General features: G+C 45.8%; 1 protein-coding gene across 1 annotated transcript; it reads left to right on the plus strand.

Annotated features, from left to right (window-relative positions):
- The first annotated feature begins 942 nt into the window (after nt 1-942).
- On the plus strand, nt 943-23815 carry TM7SF3 (transmembrane 7 superfamily member 3). The gene is made up of 12 exons (XM_077337910.1): nt 943-1427; nt 8241-8401; nt 10938-11088; nt 12055-12175; nt 13340-13511; nt 14336-14513; nt 15204-15290; nt 15603-15683; nt 16780-16932; nt 17570-17667; nt 20386-20548; nt 20956-23815. The coding sequence occupies exons 1-12, from the start codon at nt 1352-1354 to the stop codon at nt 21216-21218; spliced, it is 1704 nt and encodes a 567-aa protein (XP_077194025.1). The 5' UTR covers nt 943-1351; the 3' UTR covers nt 21219-23815.
- The last annotated feature ends 152 nt before the right edge of the window (nt 23816-23967 follow it).

Raw genomic sequence — 23967 nt, forward strand, 5'->3', positions numbered from 1 at the left:
AGAAGCCAAGTGGGGCCGATGGGGAGGCAGGCATTGACAAACCATCTCCAGGCATCTCTTGCCTTGAAACCCTACAGCAGTGGTCCCCAACCTTTCTGAGGTTGGGGACCGGCAGGGCATTGGGGCGCGGCCCGCGGCCCGCAGCCGCGCGGGCCACGCCCACGCACCGGGCCGCGCGCGAGCCACGCCCCGGCCCCGATTCCCTCTCCCCGCCCTCCCGCAGTAAGAAGCTTCCCGGGCCGCAAGCTTGCGGCCTGGGAAGTTTTTTACTGCGGGGGGGGGGGAGAGGGAGCCGCGGCCCGGCACCGGGCACTGCCCTACAGGGTTGCCATACATCAGCTGTGAGTTGATGGCAAGAAATACATAAAAATACAGAAGAGAGGTGTTTAAAACATTATCCACTCCAGGCAGAAAATAGGCAAGGAACACCACTGGTTCCAGGTGTATGGGAAGGGGAGAAAAGGAAAATGAAAAGCAACTGTAATCTGCTAGTCCATGATTAAAGGCAGCCTGGAGGGGTAGCTACTCTGACTAGGGCCCATTCTGCACACCTTGGCTAATGAATTTTCAAGGCATATTTTCCTGCTTAGCAGGGGGAAATCCAGCCGGCAAAAGCCCATTAATATGTGCATCAAGATGTGCAGAATGAGCGATGGATACCTAGCCTGATTTTGTCGGATCTCAGAAACGAAGCAGGTTCAGTTCCAGTCACTGTTTGAATGGATGTCTACCGAAGAAGCAATCGCTGAACATTTCTTGCCCATGAACCCCAGCGGGTTCGCCATCAACTGGCTGTGACTTGAAGGCAGAAATAGCGCGTGCTTTTGCCTCCTCCAAGGCCAGAGAAGAAAAGGCAGGCCTTTTGTAGCTACCGACCTTCTTCTTATGCCAGCCTCTGCTTTTGTGAGGTGTCTGCGACGCCTCACCAGGCCGCCATTTTAAAGCGGGGTGAATCACACCACTAGCGTGCCCGACACTGGCTGGCTTTGCAGTCTGGCTGCGAGCCCAGGGCATGCAGCACCGCCTCCCCCGAAGAGGAGGAACCGTGTCGGCTTCGCGGGCGGGCGGGGAGTCGTCTGAAGGGGCAAGCCCCGGAAGTGAGTGGCTGCAGCTGAGCGCGGAGGACAGCCCGTAGAAATGGAGGCGCGGCGCAGCTGGAGCTGGAGCCCGCGTTGGGGCGGCGGCGGAGCAACAGCAACAGCCAGCGGCGGCCGGCCTTGAGCCGGGATGGGCAGCCGCCCGGGATAAAACCCAGTACGTGGGCAAGCATCCCCCGAGGCCGCCTCGCCGGCGTCTGCCCGCCTCTCTTTCGCTTCTTCCTCGGAGCAGCGCGCAGAGGTCGCCCGGCGTCATGTGGCTGCCCGGCTTGGTGCTGGTGCTGCTGGGCTCCGCTTGTGGGGAGGCGACTGCGGAGGACAGCCCCTCGGGTAAGAGGGCTCGGGGACCTCGGGTGCCTTGTGGGGTGGCCAGGGGTCCGGCGAGGAGAAGGTTTCCACAGAAGGGGCTCTCGGCTGGCGCCCCAATCCCGCTCGGGCCGGGTTTGCCGGGAGCAGACTGGGAAGCGAACATGCCCCTGGAGCAAGCCGTGCTGTTGGCCGCGGTGGGGCTGCAGTCCAGGGCTGCGGGGGTCGCCGTTCGTGTATTTCCTCACACTGCAGGAGAGGTTAAGTTTGTGAGCTCACACCCAGCGCCACGGCTGTTGAAGAGGCTGTGAACAAAGAAATTAATTAATGAAATAAACAAAAGTCTTCCGGGGCTTGTCCCTGCTTTCTGCTGGCTACCAGCGGCCCTCTAGGGCAATGGCCTACTGGGAAATTTCCCTGTAAGTTGGAGAGCCAGTCTGCCCCTGGGACTTACATGGATCTGGGGCATCTCGCCAAGGCTGGGACATGGGGTGTTCCTGGAGGGTGGGCAGCCTTGCCTTGGGTTCAGCAGGGGAGAACGGGCACTCACGCTGCTTTGGACCTGCTGGGGTGGCCATTCTTAATGCCACTGGCCCTTTAAAGGCTGGTGATCAGGGTGTGTGGTGAATCTAGTTAAAAGGCAGCACTGGGCAGCCAGGTTGCTGGGTGGGCCTTGACCTGGGGTTGTCCACTGCCTAGGAGGGAGTTGCCCCTGCCGTGCCTGGCCCAAAGATCCTGGGAGCTGGAGGTTGTGTGTTGTGGTCAAGGTACTGCGTTCTTGGTTTCCTCCACTGATGAAAAAGACTGACTTTCACACTCCTGGGACTGCTGTGCTCCAGAACAAACAAGCTCCTCACGCCATGCGGCAGCCATGTGGCTCTACTTGGGGTTATCCACTGCCTAGGAGGAAGCTGTCACTGCCAGCCTAGCTCTGAGTTGTATGTGTGCATGTGTGATGCCTATTTTGTGTGTTTTCTGCTGTCTGTTTGCTTTAGTCCCACTTTCAGGTTTTTGGTGTCCAAAGCAGAGTTGTGCTTTTCTAAACCTTTTGGCTTCAGTGGCCTTTTAAAAGCCTTCCAAGTGTGAAGCAGCCTTGACCAGATTCCAAGAGGTTAGATGACAATGAAACTATAAGTTAGGTGGAGGTATTGTCTGCCATGCCCTGGGTGAGAAGGCTCTTGAATGCATCCTGAAGAATATTCCAGGCAGAGGACAAAGCATGTGATCACTTCTGCAGCTTCCCTAAGTTGGATGTCTTCCAGAGGAAGACCAATGATCCTGGGAGCTGGAGGGCTTCAAAGAGCTGGTCATGTGTTGTGGTCATGATACCATGTTCTTGGTTTCCTCCACTGATGAAGAAACATTACTTTCTTACTCCCAAGACATCTGTGCGCCAGAACAAACAACCTCCACATATCTCTGGAGGCTAGAAGTTCATTAAGTCTGAAGTGTTTCTGACTGACTTTTGCAGGAACGTTCTTGTTAATTAATGAGCTTTAGAAGAGCAGTTCAGTAACTGTCTGATGCAGTTTGGTACTTGAGTGCAGAGATAAGTTTGAAGCACATGGCTGAGACTTTGCTCCCCCCTTCTCCCTGACTTAAGTAAGCTCCATTAGAATGTCACAAAGTCAATGAAAAAAACTGCAGAGTGCCTGCAAAATGAATTGTGTGTGTCTGGTAGCCCTAGATCAGGAAAAGTAGAAGGTAGAAAGAGCTGGCATAGAACTTTCAAGTTGTTTTTTTACAGGAAAGAATTTAAATGAGCGTGGAAGTGGGTCTGAGCTTGCATGGTGTGACCATAAATAGAGTGGCTCCCTATAGTGAACCAGCAAATTGAGTCTGTTGTTTATCATTAATCCTTCTGTCCAGCAGCTGTATCGGGGGCATTAAGCCTTTCTAGACCCAGAATCAACCTCCAGCATTACTGTATGGGGTGCACTGGAAGCTGTGTGACATTGGTCATGTGACAGCAGAAAGAAAAACAGCCGTACCTGGGACCTAATGGATGAAATGGTAGTTTTTGTGCTGTATGCACAAACTGCAGGATTGCCTGGAGTAGTAATAGGCAGGATAGGGAGTGGTGGATAGAATGTAAGGGATAGTTTTTGCCCACATTTTTTCACTGACATCCTCTCCGCCTCAAGGATGGCCCCACCCCCTGCATGCACTCACTGGAAGGCTTTCTTCCCCAGGCCTTTAAGAAAAAATCTGGAATTGTTAGAATACTATAGCATTATAACTGTCTATTGATAACTTCCTAGTGGTCTGCTTAAGAAGTTTGTTTCTAGTTCTTTGGCTGCAGAGTTGTAAGGTTCTGCAGTGAAATGAGTTAGACCTTTTTTTTCTTTTAAAGGAAGCTGGGAAGCAGTAGGTTTTACAAGCTTGTTGTGTTATGGCTGTCTGTGGGTGGGAATGGTAGCTTCATGGGATTGATGCAACAAAAGTGCAGGAGAAACCGAATGCGATGCCACTATGAGTCTTTCGTGTGCCTTCAGTCCTTTTCTGTAAAGCAGAAAGCTGTAACAAATTGATCTTATTAGTTGGAAAGGAGTCAGTTTTGAGTCAAACTCAATGGTAACTTGTTGCTGTATTAGCTGCGGTGAATGTCTTGTCCGTACTGGATGAGGACAGTCCAGAGCCAGTCAGGCGTCCCAGAAATGAATGGATCTTAAGAGTTTTGACCACATGCTAGAATGTAATTGATTGCAATTAAACTGAAGCATGCTGGACTCAGATGCAGTCACATTGAGAGACTAAAGAGATCCATTGTACACATGTGAAGCCTCACACAACCACTGAAGGCCACTGAGTGGTATTCCTATCAACCCATGTGCAGAAACACACTTTGCATCAGATTGCCCTTTGAGTTGGGTAGTCGTGTGATATAGGAGAAAACACTCCTCTGTCAAGTCTGCAAATCAAGACCTCATAATTGGCCAACTCTCTTCTGTTTGATGTCTCTTGTCCAACTTGTATTTCCTGTGGTCCCTTTCAGTCAACGTACTTCAATTTTCTTTACAGCACCAATGTGACTTTGCCTTTCTGACAGATAGACAGAGTTTGTGAAATGGCTGACAGCGGTACAAGAAAGTCATGGGGAGATCATGTGGGATGGGACATGGCTTTTCATCTTGGAGGCAAGGAGAAGCATTCAATTAAGTTAACTTCCTCCAGGGTCATGTGTGCCAGTCTGTTGGCAGGAAAGGTATGAGCTTTTGTGAGTCACTCTTCTGAAGAAGTGAACAGTCACTTCCGAAAACGCTTACCCTGCCACATATTTTCTTAGTCTTTAAAGTACTACTGGACTCTTGTTCTTTTCAGTCAACATACTTTTCATTGAAGGACAGGAAGAGTGAAAAATTCTGGCTGGACATTCTTTTGCAGTTTTAAAGGAGACCTGTGGATAATCAATTTTTGTGAGATTCTTAACTTTGATGCAATCCACAGAAAACTGCTAGCCAGTGGTGCTAAAGGATTACTTATTTTAGGTCTGCTTTGGCCTGCTGGCTTTACAGTAATGGTACAATATATTTTACTTTTATATGGGTTACAATAAGAATATCTGCTGTAATTTCAATCAAAGTTATGCTATGTTATGCTCCGTCTGTAGGCTGATTTATTGGCATGGTGACATTTTAGTTGTGCCAGATGACTGATTCGAAGGCCCCAAAACACGGTAAACTGTATTCGACTTCCGGTGGTGAAACCTCAGAGTGTTGGTTAGATGAACTGCCATGATGATGCAGAATGTTGGTTCAAATGCTATAATGTTTGCAGTGAAAGGGAAAGTGGTCCATTTGGTTTTGATTAAAATATCTCCCAGGTTGAAGACTGGGAAGAATTCCCAGGATGCTGAGCAGTAGAAGGTGTAAAGATTTAGATGCAGGGTGCCTGTAGGAGAACTACAGAGTAAGCTGCACAGGGTGGAACAGGAATAACCTGCAGATAATAACAACCAGAAAGAATAAATCCTCCTGAATATCCTGGAAGGATAATAGCAAACATTAACATAGCTCAGAGTAACATTATGTTGCACAAGGGAGGTCTTGCAGTCAATTTCCAGGGACCAGACTGGTAAGACTTCCTCCACATACTCTGCACAGGTGCTGCCCCTCAGATACAGATTTGTTGTTGTTGTTGTTGTTATGTGCGAAGTCGTGTCCGACCCATCGCGACCCCATGGACAATGATCCTCCAGGCCTTCCTGTCCTCTACCATTCCCTGGAGTCCTTTTAAGTTTGCACAGATACAGATAGTTATTAATTATTATTATTATCTTAACACAGCCCGGGGCGCCGTGGGCGCTGCGGACTAAATAAAGCCGTAAGGGCTTAGTGGGAGGAGTTAGGGCGGGCTCTGTCCGGGATGAGGAAGGGTGCCGATTGGCCCCTTCCTCCGGACAGACCATCGGCCAGCCCAATCGGCAGGTGCAAAGGGCCTGCCAATTGGCCCGGCCGATTCCTGCCCTGCTGACAAGCGTGGCTCGCAGTTACTCCCTTGCCGGTGGCCTGACGTGTCGGGAGGCGCAAAGCGCCTCCGACGCGTCAGGCCGCCAGCCGAGCTCCGTGCGGCTCCCGGGCGCTCCCTGCCCGGCGGCCTGACGCGGCGAGAGGCGCAAAGCGCCTCTCGCTGCATCAGTCCACTGGCCAAGGGAGCTCCCGCCAGCCACGCTGCGCGTGACTGCCGGGGGCTCCCTTACCTAGCGCCTGTTGTATTTTTCATAGCGGGCTTAATTACTAGTATTTATATATTGCCCTTCTTTGCATTTCCTAGTGAGGCCTCTCCCTGTTGTTTGCTTTGTTGTCTTTGTTGTCATTATTTCTCTTTTTTCCTTAAAAGTTTCTCCAAGCTAGTTGTTACTTTCCCTAAAGGGGGAGGGGGGGAGCGAAGCCAGACAGATCTTGGCCTTTCTAGCTCTAGGAGCCTCTACAGGAGGCTCCTGATGTCACCAGCCTAAATGTGCTCATTACAAAGAAACTCAGAAAAGGCAGCTAGGAAATCTTTGGGTTTAGAACTATTCTATTAGAGACCATACATAGCTAGAGGTCTCTGTTCTGCTTAGCGTGTTGTGACTAGTACTGGTTTGAGGGCATCCAGGCTGGGCCTTGCTCCTGCTATGCCAGATGTTGGTGCAAAGCAGGAAGTGTGAAAAGCTGTGGTTGGGAGAACAGGACTGTGTTTTGGGGATGCTCAGTGTGCTTCCCATAGCATGGACTGTGCAGTGCTTGCACTGCTCAGGACATCTTGCATTGGCTGTGGGGGCAAGCAGCAAGGCCAACTTCTTCAGTAGACACAGTAGTCAGTGCCTAGGGCCTATGATACTTTTAGGGGCCCAGGAAAATGTTTGTACTAAAAAAAAAATCAGAATGGGGAAAAATGGAACTCTGAGCGAGGCAGAGATGTGAATGTTGTGATTGGGTGGCTGGAACCCATGTGTGTCTGCTGTCAAATTCTGCCTGCTTATTGTTCTAGAGCAGTTATCTGAGATACTGTAAGCTGGACTAGGGTGTGCTCTCCCTTAAAGAGGGAGGGAGCTCTGTAATAGTAATTCCAGAGCGGTAGCTATGTGGCTTTTCTGCAGCAAAAATAGTCAAATCACACCCTAAAATTTTCGTAGATTAGAACAGAAATAAAATCCCTTAATCTTGAATCTCTAGACACTACTGAGAAACTGATTCTAGAATGAACATCACCAGTGAATGCAAATCCTTTGTTCGCTTGAGCCCATTCTTACAAGCATTCTTTTTATTTAAAAATAGTTTCCAGTCATAATCCCGAGAAACCCATCTGTCTATTCTACTGATTGTTCTTAACCTTTTTTTCCAAGGTTGGAAAAACTGATTCTTGAGTGTGGCTGCAAGGTTATGCAAGTGGTCCTCTTTAGCAATGGTCCCCAGGTCCGGGGACTGGTCCGTGGGTCAGTTGGTACCGGGCTGCGGTTCGTCCTCCTCCCCAGCTGCTGCCTTGGGGGCTGCCCTGCCACTCTGCCGCCGACTCACCTTTGGTGCTTTCCAGCGGGCACCATGACTGGGGCTCCCACTCGGTATGGCACTGCCCAGCTGCTGCTGGCAGCGCCCCCCAGCAGGGGTGCTGGCAGGAAAGCAAGTGGAGCAGGGGCTCAGGCAGCGGCGACGTCCCTCGGCAAAAGGCTACCCCCCCCTGGGCCTCAGTAAAATTGTCAAGTGTTGTTCGGTCCCCAGTGATAAAAAGGATGGGGACCACTGCTCTTTAGGACAAGATCTGGGAAGCTGGAGGTGGGCTTAAGGGAGAAGTGTTTGCACTGAGGCAATACAATGTCAGATTAACAGGTGATTAAACAAACTGGCCTTGACAGCTTTCAGCTGCATACTTGGTTATTCAGGTGAGGTGTGGGACTAGAAGCATCTTCCTCATGGAGCTGGGCCTGGAAGGCTTGAGGATCATTGGTTTAGAACAGAGGTAGTCAAACTGCGGCCCTTCAAATGTCCATGGACTACAATTCCCATGAGCCCCTGCCAGGGTTTGACTACCCCTGGTTTAGAATGAAAGAGGAGGCTGGTTATAGTTGGGTAATGCTGTTTCATGTTGGCTTTTAGCCATCTGCTGCTTGAATCAATAGAAGGCTGATCTCTCTAGTGTCTATTACTGATGATTTTTTTTGAAGCTACCAATCCTGCCTGTGGGAATGGTGGATATGAAGGGGTGGGGAGATGGAGAAGCAGCAACAGATCTGGCAAAAACTCTGTGTAGAAGCAACCAGTTTCCTCCCCCTGCCTTACAGGTAGCTGGTCTCATTTGTTTTTTCACCCACCAAAGACAACTTCTATGTAATTTTCTCTCTCTCCCTTTTAAACATAGGTTTCCCTCCCCTAGAGCTATCTTTGGGAAAATTCAAGACTATCTTGCTGAACAGAACTGTTGCAACAGAAGCAGTGTTGAGAAATTTTGCCAGCAATGTGACAGTCGTTATCTTTCAGATCCACACCCACCAGAAGAATGTCACCATCTCCTTGGATAAGGTATTTGCAGTACTGTTGTTTGACATGAACTTAGCACCCACAAAGTCCATGGCCCCTGCATCAGACCCTGTTGACTGTCTTTGCTGATAGTTTCTTGTAGTGCGGGCTCTGCTTCCATAGTAACTGTCTCCCTGCTATGAGAGGTGCTAATCCTGAGCTTGGGCACATCTTCCTGCTCTTTTGTTGCTTGGACAATAATATGACGTTGTCAGGGTATGGGGGCAAGGTTGAGCAGGTTTGTCTGGGAAAGGGTATCCCTAACAGGGATCTCTTTTCCCACCGCCCCCCTCCCCCCACTACAGCCTTGAAATCTGGAGCAGGCAAGAGCAACTGCCTCTTCAGTCATGGCATGCCCTGATGTATGGCCAAATTGCAAGCATGAGGAGCCCAGGCAGGGTGAAGGAAAAATGACTTTTTATACAAATATACTATAAGTAAGGAAACCAAAATTAAAATGGGTCAGAGTTAACGGCAAAGGAAAACGCTAGCCAGAAATCAATGAAGTTCACTAATTTAACTGACATAATTTCTGTCTCAGTACCAGATCCCAGTAGGCCAAACTTATCCCATCATGGGGTGAAGGACTCTCCCCCCTCCTTCCCAAAAAGGCCTCCTCAGTGCTATTTTGCCTCAGGAAGTGAACCCCTTCCTTCTCTGTGCAGACCTCTTCTTATAATCTAGGGGAATCATACAACCACTTACGACTTTGGGGAACCAGTTTTAAAATTGTAAACCTTCTTCTCAGTTACAAGGTGTTACTCAGATTTGGGCTTCCACACACCCACTGAAAGAGCCTTTTGTGGCCCAGGGTGGTAAGGCAGCTGACATGCTGTCTGAAGCTCTGCCCATGAGGCTGGGAGTTCGATCCCAGCAGCTGGCTCAAGGTTGACTCAGCCTTCCATCCTTCCGAAGTCGGTAAAATGAGTACCCAGCTTGCTGGGGGGTAAACGGTCATGACTGGGGAAGGCACTGGCAAACCACCCCGTATTGAGTCTGCCATGAAAACGCTAGAGGGCGTCACCCCAAGGGTCAGACATGACCCGGTGCTTGCACCTTTACCTTACACCCACTGAGCATAGAGGGGGTCCTCAGCCTCCACTGCTGATCAGCAGCACTCTCATAGGCTCAGCTGAACAGCTTTTTCTCCCTTCAGGGGCAGGGCAGCCTTCTGTCTGTCACAGTAGAGCCTTATATGCTCCCTGTTAGAGCTCCGCCTCCTTAATAGTGATAAGTGACTGTTCTCCCTACATTTTTCTCCAGTTCGGTCATAAAGCATGGAAGCTGCCTGGGGAATGTGGGCCTATTGCAGAATCTACACAAGGCCTCAGGTCTTTGTGGAGGAGAGGCTCTCTCGAGGACTGTAAGCTGTTCATTCTCAGTCCTAAGATTGTGCTAGTCGCAGTATCCTATTTGCTGCCTCTACTACTGGCTGTACGAGGACTGAAAGACTAGTGAGGATTGCAGCTGCAGGAGGAGGTCTTGGTAGGGTGGCACCTGGATATCTTCCAGTATTACAATTGATCCCCAGATGACCAAGAACTATTCACCTGGAGCACAACAAAAATTGAGTCCAATAGCACCTTTAAGACCAGCAAAGTTGTATTCAATGTTGTATTTTTCAAGTGCATGCACTCTTCCTCAGACTAAATGAACAACCATTATAAACATAGAGATATAAGGCAAAATAAATTGTGGCAAATTCGTAAACTGTCATAATATCCAGATTAAGCCATCTGATAATTCTTTGCTAAAACAGCTAATCAGTCCTTTTGAGTTCAGTTGTAGTTCACAAAAACATTGGAGAAATAAAACTGTCCATGTAGTAATAAATGGCAGACACTTTCCCAGTTGTGAAAATAAATAATTAAAAGAGATTAGTTGCTGTCCCCATCCGTCTCCACCCTTCTTACTATATTGTTATTGTTATGCTATGATTATTGTTACGGTTTCAATGTATAGCCCTATATTTTATGTAAACCGCCCTAGGAGAGGGCGGCATAGAAATATGATAAATAATGACATAGAAGTTGCTAGCAGTATTAAATACTTGCTGCATCCAGGAGGATTTAAAACTTCTAATTGCTGTTAAGCTTGTTGCTTGTTATGTTTTGTTTTTACTGTTTGTGTCTTGGCTATCATTTTTTATCATGAAACAACTGGTTAATCCAAAAAGGTGATGTTTGAAAGTGGAAATGGATTTCATTATTACAACAACACTTACAAACCGTGCTACCAAGTTGTCCATTGGGGTTGAATCACTAGGTGCAAACCCTTGAATTATTCTTGGGAACTGGCATAATGCAGGCATATGCATATTTACAGTTAGGTAAGCTTAGTTTCTGGCTTCCCATCCCAAGTTATCCCTGATTTCTGTTTTGGGTTTAAAAAGGGGAAAAGGTGGTGGTGGTGGAGTATCGCTCTTGCAAGTAGCCACACAAGGTTCTTGCTCCCACAACCTACAATATTTCAGTTGCACACCGTACTTCGAAGAGATTGGCCGGTCCCTATATAAACATTCATTTCTTCTGCTTTTCAGATAGCTTCCATTAACAACTCTGCAACTGGAGTAGATCAAGGGTTGGTTTCTGTCCTTCGACCACAGCAGAATGTGTGTACCTGGTATATGCGAGCTGTGGATGCTGATCAGGTGCTGAGCACAGCTGTGTCTCTATCCTACACTGAAAAAGGTACATCTCACTCACTCCCTTGCATTTATATTGTGGTGTTCTGTAATGCTGTAATACTGGTGTACAAGTCTTCTGGTGTTAGTTCTTACCACTCAGGGGTGACCAAACTGTAGCTTTTCAGATATCCATGGACTACAATTACCATGAACCTCTGCCAATAAGGCTAATTGCGTGTGGCAGTTGTAGTGCATGGACATCTGGAGAGAGCCACAGTGTGGCCACCATTCCTTGACTGTCTAGGTTTTACTGGGGAGTCAAATTGAGATGTGGATATGCTTCATACTTGCATGCTCTCTTCCTCCTCCCCTCCCATTATATACAGTTCCAAGTTGTCTGCTTTTTGTCCTTTTTTGCAAACCATAGTTTTAAATTCTAAATTCTTGCTTGTGAGGACGTGAAACCATAGTTTGTGGTGTGGGTCGGCAAACTGTGGTTTGTTACAGTAACACATCTCTTTAGAGCTGCTTATAAGACAGGAGGGGTTTCTCAGCACATGAATTTGTCAGGCTTGTTCCTGCATCAATAAGGAATGACTTGTCTCATGGCATGTGAGTTACTCCACCGTGTTTGAGTTGATCTTGTTAAAATATAAGGATAAATATCTCTCTGGAGTTAGTCCTCCACTTTGCTTTTCTGCCTAGATTTTCCATTATTTCCTCCCTGATGGGTCATGGGTCCCTCAACTCTATCATTGTACATTGCACAGAAATCACCTGTTTTGTATTTTTTGCATTGCTGGCTATCCATGCCTGAAATTCCCTTTCAGAACTACTTGTGATTCTTCTTGTTGTTAGTACTCTCTGGGAGCAAGTTCCAGTACCTGTGTTCCACCATCTCCACATGTATTTTCCAAGGGGTGATGGTTTACAAATCAAGAGCCAATCTCATGAAATTACCTTTATTTTTCCCTCTGAAGTGACTTATCTTTCCCTTCCTGTCATTAACTGTGTCTTTGCTCTTGCCTAGATCCGATCCCTGGTGGCTGTAATCTGGAGTTTGCCTTGGAAATTGATCCCAATATTTATTTAGAGTATAACCTAGCTGAGACACGCATTAAATTTGCCCCAGCAAATCTTGGATACCCCAGGTATTGCAGTTAGCTCTCATTTGCAAAAATGTTTATTCTTGGGGTACATAATGAAAGTGGGGAGAGGTCAAGAACTACAGAGAGGCCTCCACAGTGAAATCCAACATCTGTAAAGGCTATTGTTTGTCCCCTCCACACATGGCCAACCAAGGGGCAAAACAGATCCAGGAGACACTGGTGAGAAAGTCTGGGACTTTAGCTTCTAGTAGGAGTAGATGTTTAGATTACCAAGATTTGTGTTAGTCTTTAAGATGCTGTTGGATTTCTGCAGGATTTCTCAAGCCATGGGGAAGATGTTGAAATTTTGGGGAAAACTGAAGTACATGAGAACTTACAGATCTAAGCTTATTTTATGTACCTTAAAAACATCACCTATCCCCCCTCCCCACATGTCCTATTTTTACAATGGCATTATAAAGTTTGTTTTTATAAGCAATGGGAAATATTCTCTTATTAGAAAGAACTGAAAAGAACTTTGTGCTACTTTAGCACACTTATTAGAAGTAGGAAAACTAATTCTTGGAAATCTTAAATGTTGTAGTAAATAGGAATGTATTATTTAGACAAAGCCAATCTCATACGCTCCCAATAGGACTAAACATATTTAGGTATTGCATTTAACTTTACTGAGAAATTTATGGATGTAGTAACATGCAAAATGTTACAAATTGACTATGGAATTAGCCAAGTTTAAATAAAATGGAAATGAGCTGCCTGCAGCATATACAGGATCTAATGCTTTAGGTAAGTCTTAGTACTGCGCACTTGGTAAGTGATTAAAATCTAAAGCATTTTTCTCATTCCAACAGAAAATACTTCGTCATAACTAATTAACTCTTCTGTTGGGGGGGGGGCAGGGACAATGTTTCAAGGCTTTGGGGCCTCTATTAGACTCCACATCCTGAGAACAGACCTTTGGCAGATTAACTTTCTAATGAGGTATTAAAACATCTGCTGCAGCTGTCTGAGCTATCCAACTTCTTTAATGTTATGCCATGACTTTTGAGATGTATTTAATGTGATTCATTTGGGTGGTTTTCAGTAGTATGTTGGGGGGGGGGGTTGGGGGGAACAACATTAGGTAATGCTAAGCAGCTTCAGTAAATTGAATTGGTGTTTAAATATTGGGTTACTGGTATTTAAATAAATACTTGCATCTTCCAGAGATGTAACACCACCCTCTTGTGATTCTGGGACTGCCCGAGACACAAGGTGGAGACTGTACTATGACATCTATCAGTATTTCCTACCAGAGAACGATCTTTCGGAAGCTGCGTTTGTGAGCCACATGAGGAAGATGTCCGAAGTAGAAGACATTGGAGCAAATGGAATCAGAGTAAGTAGTGTGGTTTTGCCTTGTATAGAAGGGACTACAGTAGCTGCTATTTAAAATCCTTTGATCTGGAGATGGCAGGGAATGTCACAATCAATAGAAAATAAATAGAAAATAGACAACAGAAAATAGAAAACATTCAGAAACCAATGAGAAAACAAGTTAACCTTCCAGGACATTCAGTTGCTGACCTAAGAGTAGCAGTTCTCTCACAAAAGAATTTCAAAGGGAGATGAGAAAGAGAGACTGCTGAATTGCAAATGATAATGAAGCTCAAGACAATATGGCCTCCTGGACTGAATAGAGATCCAGGTTTTCTCTCTGTGCCTACTCCTCCTCTTCATATCCCACCTAATCCAATCAAGCCTGCTATTGTCATTTGCCTGCTGTTGGCCCTTTGCATTTCAAGACATAAGGATGGATGGACTCTAGCTGTATCTGAAGACATGAGCAGTGACTCATGAAAGCTTGTACTCTACCACAGATTTTGTCAGTCTTTAAGGTGCTACTGGATTGATGCTCTTCTTTATTGCTATGTCTGATATGACCTTGGGCAACTCTCGTTCCTCAGCATGTTTCCTGATGTGGATTGTCCCACATATGCTGCTCTTTGTTCTTTGAAGGGCAAGATGCAAATGTGGCAGTATGCAGCAGAACTATATCGGTTTTGAAATGGCTGACTTTTCATGGATCCTCTTTCCTTTGTTCAAATGAAACTCAGTAAAGCAGATGTTTGACTTCCAACTGGAATGTGGGGGGAAATGGAGGGGATTAGAAATGGTTGCTGGTAACTGGTGAACCCATTTCTTTTCTGTTTTCCACTCCAGATAATGACCTTAAGTAGCGAAGACAAAACAGAACTGTACTTCTCATCACTCCCTGGACAAGGAGTGATTTACAATGTCGTCGTGAGGGATCCACTGTGGAACACATCTGCTGCATATGTACCTGTTCACACATATGCCTGTAGCCTGAATGCTGTGGTTGATAACTGCTCCTCTCTTAGTAAGTCAGCAGAAGAGATATAAGAGAATGCAGCTTCCAAGGTGATAGTTTTTGCCAAGTCGTGTGCGAGGATGGGTGTCTCACCTGGTGCCACTTTGCACCTGTTCTTTACAGATGAGATTCTGACTTAATGGGCTGGGAGTCAAAGCTAGCTTTTGGAGCACAGAAACCGGCACGATTGCCGTCTTCCCATTCTACGTTTGCTTGCTGTAATCTCTAAAACTGCAAATCATCCAGTCATTTTTTTCTCCTTCCTGCAGGAAGTCAATAAGAGGTTTCCAATTAATCATAAAGGAAGTTTTTTGTCTTTTCTCTAATCTGTGCCCAAAGTTTAGTGGCAATTTCTTATTTTGTTCATTGCTCACACATGGTGGTCAAAAGGCTTCAGTCTTTGCAGCAAACCAGTTTGTGATTCAGACGTTCTGACATACTGTGGACATTGGGGAGGAGGAAATGTGTGGGCTCAGGGATCCCCAGACTTGCACACTGATTGGTGGATGATCATCCCCTGTTACGCACAGACAGTGCCTTTCTTTTTTGAGTTCAGTTGTATAATTGTGTCTGGACTAAAGTGTGGCTGTCTGTCTGAAGTTGACTCTGGTCATTCCTCAGAGGGAAATTGTTCTCTGACAGTTATTTAGTATCTCTCTCAACAACCTGGACTCAGCCTTCCCTTCTTTCCTTCTGCAGGAAGAGTCTCCACCAAAGTGTTCTTCACCACACTTGCCATCCTCAGTCTCTTTGTTTGTTTCTTTGGACACCGTTTCTGGAAAACAGGTATTGACAAGAGGCTGTATTTCACAGAGGCTCTGTTCCCCCTATAACTGAATTTGCTTAGCTTGGGTCCTCTATTGTGAAACCTGACCACATTCTGACAGAGGCACTCTGTCCCTAAAATCGAAAATTAATCGGGCCTCATTCTTTCCATTGGAAGGGCCTGTTTACAGTGAGTGTGAGCCTGAGAGTCACATGCTCAACTGCACAGCAGAGCAGGGATTTGAACCAAGGCCCTTCCTCATCTTAGGTACTAAATCACACTGACTCTCTTCCTGATGCTTTAATAAAGACTTCTGTTTTTCCCCCCTTTAGATCTGTTCTTCATGGGCTTCATTTTCTCAGCATTCTTCTTCTTTATCACGATTACCAAAACAACTGACCTCCATTATGATGGTAAGAGAAGAGGCCACAGATTGGTCTGTCTAAAAATACTAGTTTCATGCCTCCCATTTGAAAATGTGTCTTCTTGGTAATAAGACCTGGCCAGCTTAAGGCTGTCTCCTGTATTGTTGCATCTCCATCTTGGCTTACTGAACAACAGCGATTAAGGGGATCTTCCTAAGTAGCCCTTGTAGGCCTGAATAGGCTCATCATTCTGGCAGTGACAGTGTTACAAAATGGCCAAGATCGGTGATGGAAAGTGCCTTCTAGTTGCAGCTGACCTATGGTGTCCCCACATGGCTTTCGAGGCCAGAGACATCCAGAGCTTGGTTTATCATGGCCTGTCTCAGTATATCAATGCTGGATATCCTTGGTGGTCTCTCACTAATTAGTCCAGGTTCGCTATGCAGAAGCAGGCAAGTAATCATTACAGAATAAGAGCTTTTGCATGATAATGCAGGATGCAACTGTTTTGATTTTTTTAATACTGCCAGAGGTAGTTGATTCTACACGTACGCTTCTAATGTCAGACTCTTGTTTGATTAGTTAAGAAGACCAGTTCTAAGTAAATGACAGCAGAATAGATTCTTGAATTTCTTAAATTTGAATACGCTTTATACGTATTCCTTATACGTTTTAAACCCTCAGGCCCCAAACTAGAGAGCCACAGGCACTTGGTAGCTCTGTTTTGGAATACAGATTATTTAAAAATCATTTCTTAAAGGGATAACTTCTGCCCCATGTGACCCCCATCACCTTTCCATGTAGCTTCAGGTAGTTCTGAAATATCTGGCTCCTGCTACACATTAATGGCATATCTATTGTGCTAGTGGACTGTGGCTGCTTGCAGTTCAGTCCTTCACAGTTCTGCTTTTTCAGAGTGTTTCCTAAGCACAGTCAGTTCCATCCTGGCTGCTGTGATGGATGCAGTGCAGAGCTGTGTGTTTTCAGAGGACTGTGATTTTCTTGCTCAACTCCAGCAGTATATACTAGATTGCAATCTTAAAAAGAGGGTGAAGGGGGAGAGAGATATGCTAGTGATGTTTGTTGTTGCTGTTTGTAAATGCCTATCTTCCTCTTGCTTCCCTTCCCCTCTTGTCATTGCCAGTGAATCTTGGGCTTACAGCACTTGCTGGCGTTGTTGGTGGCCTTCTCTTGGTAGCGTACTGGTGGCGATTTGGCATTGTGTTCCTCTGTATGTTGGTCGTAGGACTAGTGCTGGGCTTCCTTGTTGCAGCAACCGTGTTCTTCACTCCCTTGGGTAAGCCATATAGTATTGCTTCCTGTGATCTTTCTCCCATCTACCTGAAACAAATAGAATAGTTCGTGAAGCTCAGTATTTAGATAACTCCTTTCCCAGTTTCTGACTTCCATGTCTTTGGAATGCATGGCAGGCAGTAATGAAGCATGGATTTGCCAAGTGGGCACATGTACGGCTTCCTTGCTGTGCTTACGGGCTCCCCTTGTGCTCTAGCACTTGGTGTTGGATAGAACCCTTCCAGGTTTGATGATGATTCAGTAAAACTTTGCAGGCTAGAGGAGCAAGGGGGGTGTGTGTGCAGAGAAATCTCCATATCCATTTTGATTTGTTGTGACATTGGAATACAACCTATGCTTTGGACTTGAAAGATGCTGCTCATTTCCCATGAGTAAAACTATTGCTTTTTGTAAAATGGAAATTTGCAAGTGAGCCCATGTGTAAAGTTAGTATTTAAACAAAACTTTCTGTAAAAACTAAAATGCCCTTTAAGGGCAGCTGGACTTCTGTAGAATAACTGAGCTACGGATGTGGTCTGGAGGAGCCTCTTGTAATTAATTTCTTTCCAGGGTCATTTAAATATTGGCTTTGCACAGATACATCACTGTTGTCTCAGGTTATGAATGTGGTCCTTTCCCAGGTGACTACAAGGTTTTCCAGGATGATGCTGTGTTCTGGGTGACATTTTGTTGCATTGCCTTGATGGTTCCGGTTGTTTTTGTTGGCTGTCTGAGAGTTGTAAGTAGCATTTTTTGTCTCAATGATTTTTCCATAACTGTTTGGGGGAGGTGAGAGCAGGACTCTGTAAGTGAAGAACCTTTTATTGGGGCTTACCCTAACATTGCAGAGGAGCAGCTGCGTTCGTGTGTCCTTGTAAAGTAAAATATGGGCAAGGAAGTGAGCTGTGTCTCATGGAAGCCCGTACTGAAATAAATTTTGTTAGTCTCAAAGGTGCTACTGAGTAATTCTATTTTTCCGTATCTAGTCTTTCCCCCTAGCTTTCAGCTAATCTGCAGGAAGCCTTGTTCCTGCGGACCTCTAGGCCTGGAGCCAGGGCCTTTTCCAGTTTTGGCCTCACAGTTAAAGAATCTAGCATTCAGAGATGCCTCTGCCAGCCACCTAACTCTTTCCCTCTTTATTTTAGATCAGTGGTCCGCAACCTTTCTAAGGCTTACGGTGGGGGGGGGGTGAGCCGCGGCCCGGTGCCGGGCCCTTCATGGCCCGGCACCAGGCTGCGGCCCGGTGGTTGGGGATCACCGTTTTAGATGGTGAATAATATTGTTGTTCCTTGTAATGTGTGAATTTTAATTCTTCTGTTACCTTCTTTCCTCCATCTATTGCTATGATTTGTACTGGAGTTTGTAAGTGCTCTGTGTACTTTTTGGTAAGAAAAGGGTGTGTAAGAAATGCATCTACAGTATTTGCTGGCGTATAAGACTACTTATGAAAAACATGCCTCCAAGTGGGAGGGTCGTCCTATACGCCGGGTGCACTTCAGTTGGGATAGACATAGTTGCCCATAGTACTGTAATGTAATGTAACAAACTCTATATTTTGAGTGGAAATGTTGGGGGGTCGTCTTATACGCCAGCAAATAGGAATTTAGATTTCTATACCGCCCATTTGTTTGCAGCTCCGGGCGGTTTACAATGAACATTCTATAACTTACATGGAATGTTATACAGACTGTAACATCAAAGCAACTTTCAGTAAAGCATCAAAGGATTACAATACCACATTTATAATATAAGTAACAATTAACAGTCACATTGAGAGGTTAATTATGAATGCTTCATCTGCTTAACTGTGAATTCAGCAGTTGCTAACCTTCTGTCTTGTTCTGAATCTAGTCTGCAGCTCCCAACAATAACATGGCTGTTATTTGTGGGTGCTGCAGTCGGGGCATGCACATAAGAAGAGCCTTGCCACAGATGAGTCCTGTGAGCCACCTCACACAGTGTGCTCTATGTGCAGAAGTGCTTCCTGTTGCCTACTATGGATCTGCTGATCCTCCTCCTCATTGGATGCCTATGCTTTCTAGGAAGACAGGGGAAGAGGTTCTCTATCGCATGCAAGATTCTTTGTCTCTCTCCTAGGAGAGCCGAGCATGGTAGAGATTAGAGTGCTGGACTAGGATCTGGGAGACCCAGTTATGAATTCCTGCTGTGTCATGGAAGCTTGCTGGGTGACTCTGGTCCAGTCACAATACTCAGCCTAGCATACATAAAGGGTGGTTTTGAGGATAAACTGGAGGACAGAAAAACTATCTGGTTTACATCTCCACTGGGAACACAGGCAAGCTGTAAATGAAGTAATTAAGTAAAAATAAAGCAGGCAGCCCCAGTTATTGTAGATCAACTTAATGATTTTGTTTGCCTTTTTTTTTAGCTCTGCAGTATCCCTCTTGAGATATAGAAAACAGAGCTGTACAACCTGAACTGTGCAGCCTTCCAAATAAGTATAAATTGGTGACCTTGCTGATAGTTCCTTTTTTAATCCCTGTCTGTAACAATGCTTGGAAGTAGCCCTTGGTGGTTTTGCTGATGTTTCACACTATCAACATTTTCATTGAATTATCCACAACATCTGGTCAGCTATCTCTAGTTCAGACCAGCTGTTGTAGACACAGAGTTTGAATGGAGAAAACAGAAGTTCATCTTTGTGGCTTCTGTGCAGTCCAGCAGCAAAGAGGAGCTTCCAAGCTTTTGTGCTCCCCCTCCAAGCTTCATCTAGAAACTTCCTTCCCACCCCCACCCCCCAGAGGGCCATGTGATAGAGGTAGAGAAAACTCTTCCTCTTGCTGCTTTGAGGAGAGAATGAGATTCCTTGAGCATTGTTATTTAATTTTTTTCAGGAGCTTGAGCAGTGGTTTAACTGAGAGGCTCTCCTCAGGTATGGGTAGGTTGCTCCTGTTCAAAAAATGCAAAGACTACAGATCAAAGATGGCACAAAAGGTTATAATGCTGTTAATGTTAGAAGTGTTATAAGTTCATAATTATAATGCTTGTTCTGTATTTGCACTAAAAATCTTCACTGTAAACCGCCCTGAGTGGAGGGAGGGTGGTATATCAATGTAAGATCAGGTTTAAGGTTTGAGTTTTGACCTTCAAGGCCATCTGCAGTCTGGATCCCACAGATCTGAGCGACCACTTACTGCTTCATCTCTCTACCCCCCCTTCTCTCTGTGGGTGCAAACCTGTTGGTGGTTCTCAGCCCAAGGGTGGTGCGCCTGGCCTCGACCAGGGGCCTGACCTGGTGGAATGAGTTCTTGGAAGACCTGAGGGTCCTGCTGGAGCTTTCTCAGTTCTGCAGGGCCTGCAAGACAGAGCTCTTCTGCCAGGTATTTGGTTGAGGCCAGAGCCATTAAGCTCTATGGGCTCTCTCTGTCATAGTTGTAACATCAAGCTACCTCCCCATTTATCCCCCCAAGGCTCATGATCTGATTTTTCTTTACAGCTGAACATCTTGGCATGTGGCATTGTTGGATCTTATGTCATAGTCTTGGCTGCTTCTTGCTACTTGTATACTGGTCTCTCTTACATTGGCATAGACCTGCTCCGGCGGATCCTCAACCAGGACTTCAAAAGAGCATACTCTAGTGTGCCTTTTCAGCCTAATGGTGAGTCAGTTGTGAAGTTGCCTGGTGGGAAGAGCATTTTTTGTCAGTCTTTATTTGATGCTTCTGAAGGCTTTGGAAGAAAGAGCTTTTCTACATGAAGAGTAGAATTTCACTGCACAGCTCCAGGGTCGGAGGGCGGGAGCTGCAGGGGCAGGGGCAATCAGGTCAAAGCTGGCTGCACCCTGATTGGCCCTATTCTAACTTGACAGCCAGACATGTCCCTCCCCTAGGCTGTTTCATAAATATATAGAGGAACAACAATGGATAAAGATGGAGATAGGCTTCAAAGGATTGATGAGCAGCAGGGGACAAGTTGATCTCAAACTCCCTAGGGCAAATGAGTGAGAAAAACCAATGGAGGTCTTGGGATAGGGGACACTGCATTGAACTACTTCTTCATCTTGCAGACTTCATACTTTTGGCAGTCTGGGCCATGCTGGCAATTGGTGGAATAATGATGCAGCTACGGCGTGAGCGATCCGAGGCTCCTTTCCCACCGCACCCTTATCGGCTATGGAGACGGGAGAGAGAGCGCAGGATAACAAACGTCCTGGATCCAAGTCATCATATCCCTCCCCTGAGAGAGAGAATCTTTAGCAAGCTTTTCCAGGTTAAGGATTTGTTCCACAAAGAGCAGCTGGCAGGGGAAAGAACGCCACTGCTTCTGTAGCCCTGTCAGCCATTGGAAAGAGACTGCAGAAATGTGGATGAAGATTTTCCGGAGGCATCCAGTGGCACTGGAATCATGGTTTTGCCTAAGCTAAAATGAGAGCCAGACAAAGGCCAACAGTTGTACAGTCTGAAAAGTCCTGCATTCTGCAGACACTGAACTGTGGGTAGCAAGGATCAATTTACACATATGTGCAACCTGTGGAGGAATGTGTGCGTGTGAAAGGGGGCACTGGATGGGGAAGGAATTCAGTGCTGAAGTGTGTAACTTTAAAATATGTGAGTCCTAAGAGGTGGCAACTTAAAGCATATGCTCAGTTAATTCTTCCCTTTCCTTCGAGCACTGCATAGAGCACAGTTCTAAAAGCGATAAGGTAACTGAAGATGTTACGGTATGACTAAGTAGGTAGCTGCAGAGGCTAAGAAGAATGGCTGTGCACTCTGGAGCGGAAGGCCTTTCTTGGGAAGGAAGGACTTTGGGATATCCAGGTTTTGATGGATTTGACGGCTGTTCTTGTGGAGATTTTTACAGTCATTTTCAGTTGCTTAAGAGTCCTCTTCTTGGCCATAACATTCACTTCTTCTGCTTTTATATTGGAAAGATTAAATATGTTTGCAGGCGTCCAGGGCACTTTTGGTCAGAGGCCATAATAGATACCTTGAAGGGGCTGATTTTTCCTTGTCGAAACTGCAGAAGACAGACTATCCTTAGCCTGGGTGTTGTTGCCAGTTTCAGACAGTGGAGTGTTCTCTAAGCGTCCTCCTGACTTGCAGTCAGGTGAGCAGAAAGCAGAAGGTGGCTGCATAGAAATGTGGCAGCTTGCACACACTTGTTGAGAATTCGTAGCAGCTGCCTGTGAGACTAGTATGCAAAGGCACGTTTGGTGGGTAGGATAGAGAAGGGAGACCATCCAAATAAAGCCATCTGACTTAGAGGGTTGCCTGTCACCTAACGGAATCCACAGACTCAAGCCATGTTCTTGGAACCTGTGTAGTTTGTGGGAGCTTCTTAATCTGGGAAGTTGAGATACCTTGCCATTTATGTAGAGGGTGTGGTGTCAGCAATAGGCCCTTAGAATGGAGATTGTAGGAAGTCCTTTTTGAGTGTTTTAGTGGTAAAAACTGTCAAATCTATAAGCTCTTTACAGATATAGGAGAATCCATCTCTGTAGAACGCAGCATCCTGTTTGTAACATTCCTCTCAGGTAAGCAGGAAGCAGAGGGCTCTTTGGCACATCTGCACAGACATCGCTCATGAGACAAGAACGGGGCTGTGATACACCCAAGTTGCTTTTTGGCTTTAGGACTGCCAGGAGGAGCTCTGGGGGATGCACTGCATTAGGAAACGCTGGATTGCAGCAGATGAGGCAGCCAATGACATCTGCCTGTGACACGCTGATCCTCTTTAGCCCATGCCCTGGAAGCTCTAGTGAAGGAGTAGTCAAACTGGCCATCTCCAGATGTCCATGGCCTACAATTACCATGAGCCCCTCCCAGCACGCTAGCAGAGCTCATGGTAATTGTAGTTCATGGACATCTGGAGAGCCACAGTTTGACCATCCCTGCTCTAGTGGGATGCCAGTTGGATAGGGAAGGCAGATGCTACTACTGCTTTTTGTCATGTTATAGTACAGGTCTGGGGTCTGCATCCTGATGACCCTAAGGACTCAATTGAAGAAGCTAGTGTTCTCCCACCTTTCTGAAGAACTGCAAGGCAGTGTCAAATCAATCAAAATAGGCTATGTTAAACTTTCTTAACTTCAGAAAAAAAAGATTATAGGGCACTAAATAAGTGTGATCATAGAAGATGGGGGGGAGGGGGATTCCTTAGTTATTAGGAACTACTTTGAGATCACAGACCTTCATTTTGTAAAGTAAAAGAAGTAAATGGAATACTGTTGGTGCTTGTGGTCCGGACATGTCTCAGTTCTAAAAAACTGCCATATCTGGTCAGAGCTACAATTACTTTGGGGGCCAGATTTTAGCTGGCATGATTACAATGCAAAAAAAACCTTCAACTTTTTATAATAAATGTGTTTGAAATTTAAAGCCATTTTTGTGAGACAGGGTGGAAGCCTGATCAGCGTTCATAGTAGTCTGTCATTCTGGTTATCCCCAGGGAGATGTAAAGCATTGCAAAGAAGTCTAGATTTTAGATTGCAAGGGAAAAGAGCACTGAATTCTAGTAAACAGTGCAGCAAGAGCAGCAGTATGTAAGTAAAAGTAGAAAATTGGTTGCCTGTTCCCTTTTGTTAACAGGCATGGCCTTCCTACTGAATGGCCCTGAGAGAGATGATCAGAACCTCTTGTGAGTCTGGAGATCAAGCTACCTTTTGCATTTACATGATGGTTTCTGATGAAGGGAACTTTGACTCTTGAAAGCTTATACCCTGAAATGCATGTTGATCTCCAAGATGCTAGTGGATTCAAAACTTGTTGTTTGACTGCAAGCCAACACAGCTGCCTTCTGAAGCTACATTTTGCACTATACCTCTGCATCCTTGTTCCAACAGGCCCTTCTTTGTAACACTTCTGCCTTCTCACCTATATGTAAGCCAGGGCTCATAGAATGAAGAACATCCATTTGTATCTGACAAAGTGATTGTTGATTCACACAAACGCACTGCAAAATTTTGTTGGTCTCTATGATGGTACTGGACTCTATGGTGCTACATTTTGTTCTAATACTACAGAGATAGAAATTCAGCATTACTCCAAGCCAGTAGAAGAGGTTCCTCTGACGTTTTTCC

The sequence above is a fragment of the Paroedura picta genome, chromosome 5 (assembly GCF_049243985.1).
Source record: "Paroedura picta isolate Pp20150507F chromosome 5, Ppicta_v3.0, whole genome shotgun sequence".
Taxonomy (NCBI): domain Eukaryota; kingdom Metazoa; phylum Chordata; class Lepidosauria; order Squamata; family Gekkonidae; genus Paroedura; species Paroedura picta.

Bases quoted from the DNA above. Each gene is read 5' to 3' on its own strand.
- TM7SF3 (XM_077337910.1), top strand. From the start codon at position 1,352: ATGTGGCTGCCCGGCTTGGTGCTGGTGCTGCTGGGCTCCGCTTGTGGG. The intron at 11,089-12,054 runs GTACATCTCACT...GCTCTTGCCTAG, and splicing joins TCTATCCTACACTGAAAAAG to ATCCGATCCCTGGTGGCTGT. The intron at 17,668-20,385 runs GTAAGTAGCATT...TTTTCTTTACAG, and splicing joins TTGTTGGCTGTCTGAGAGTT to CTGAACATCTTGGCATGTGG.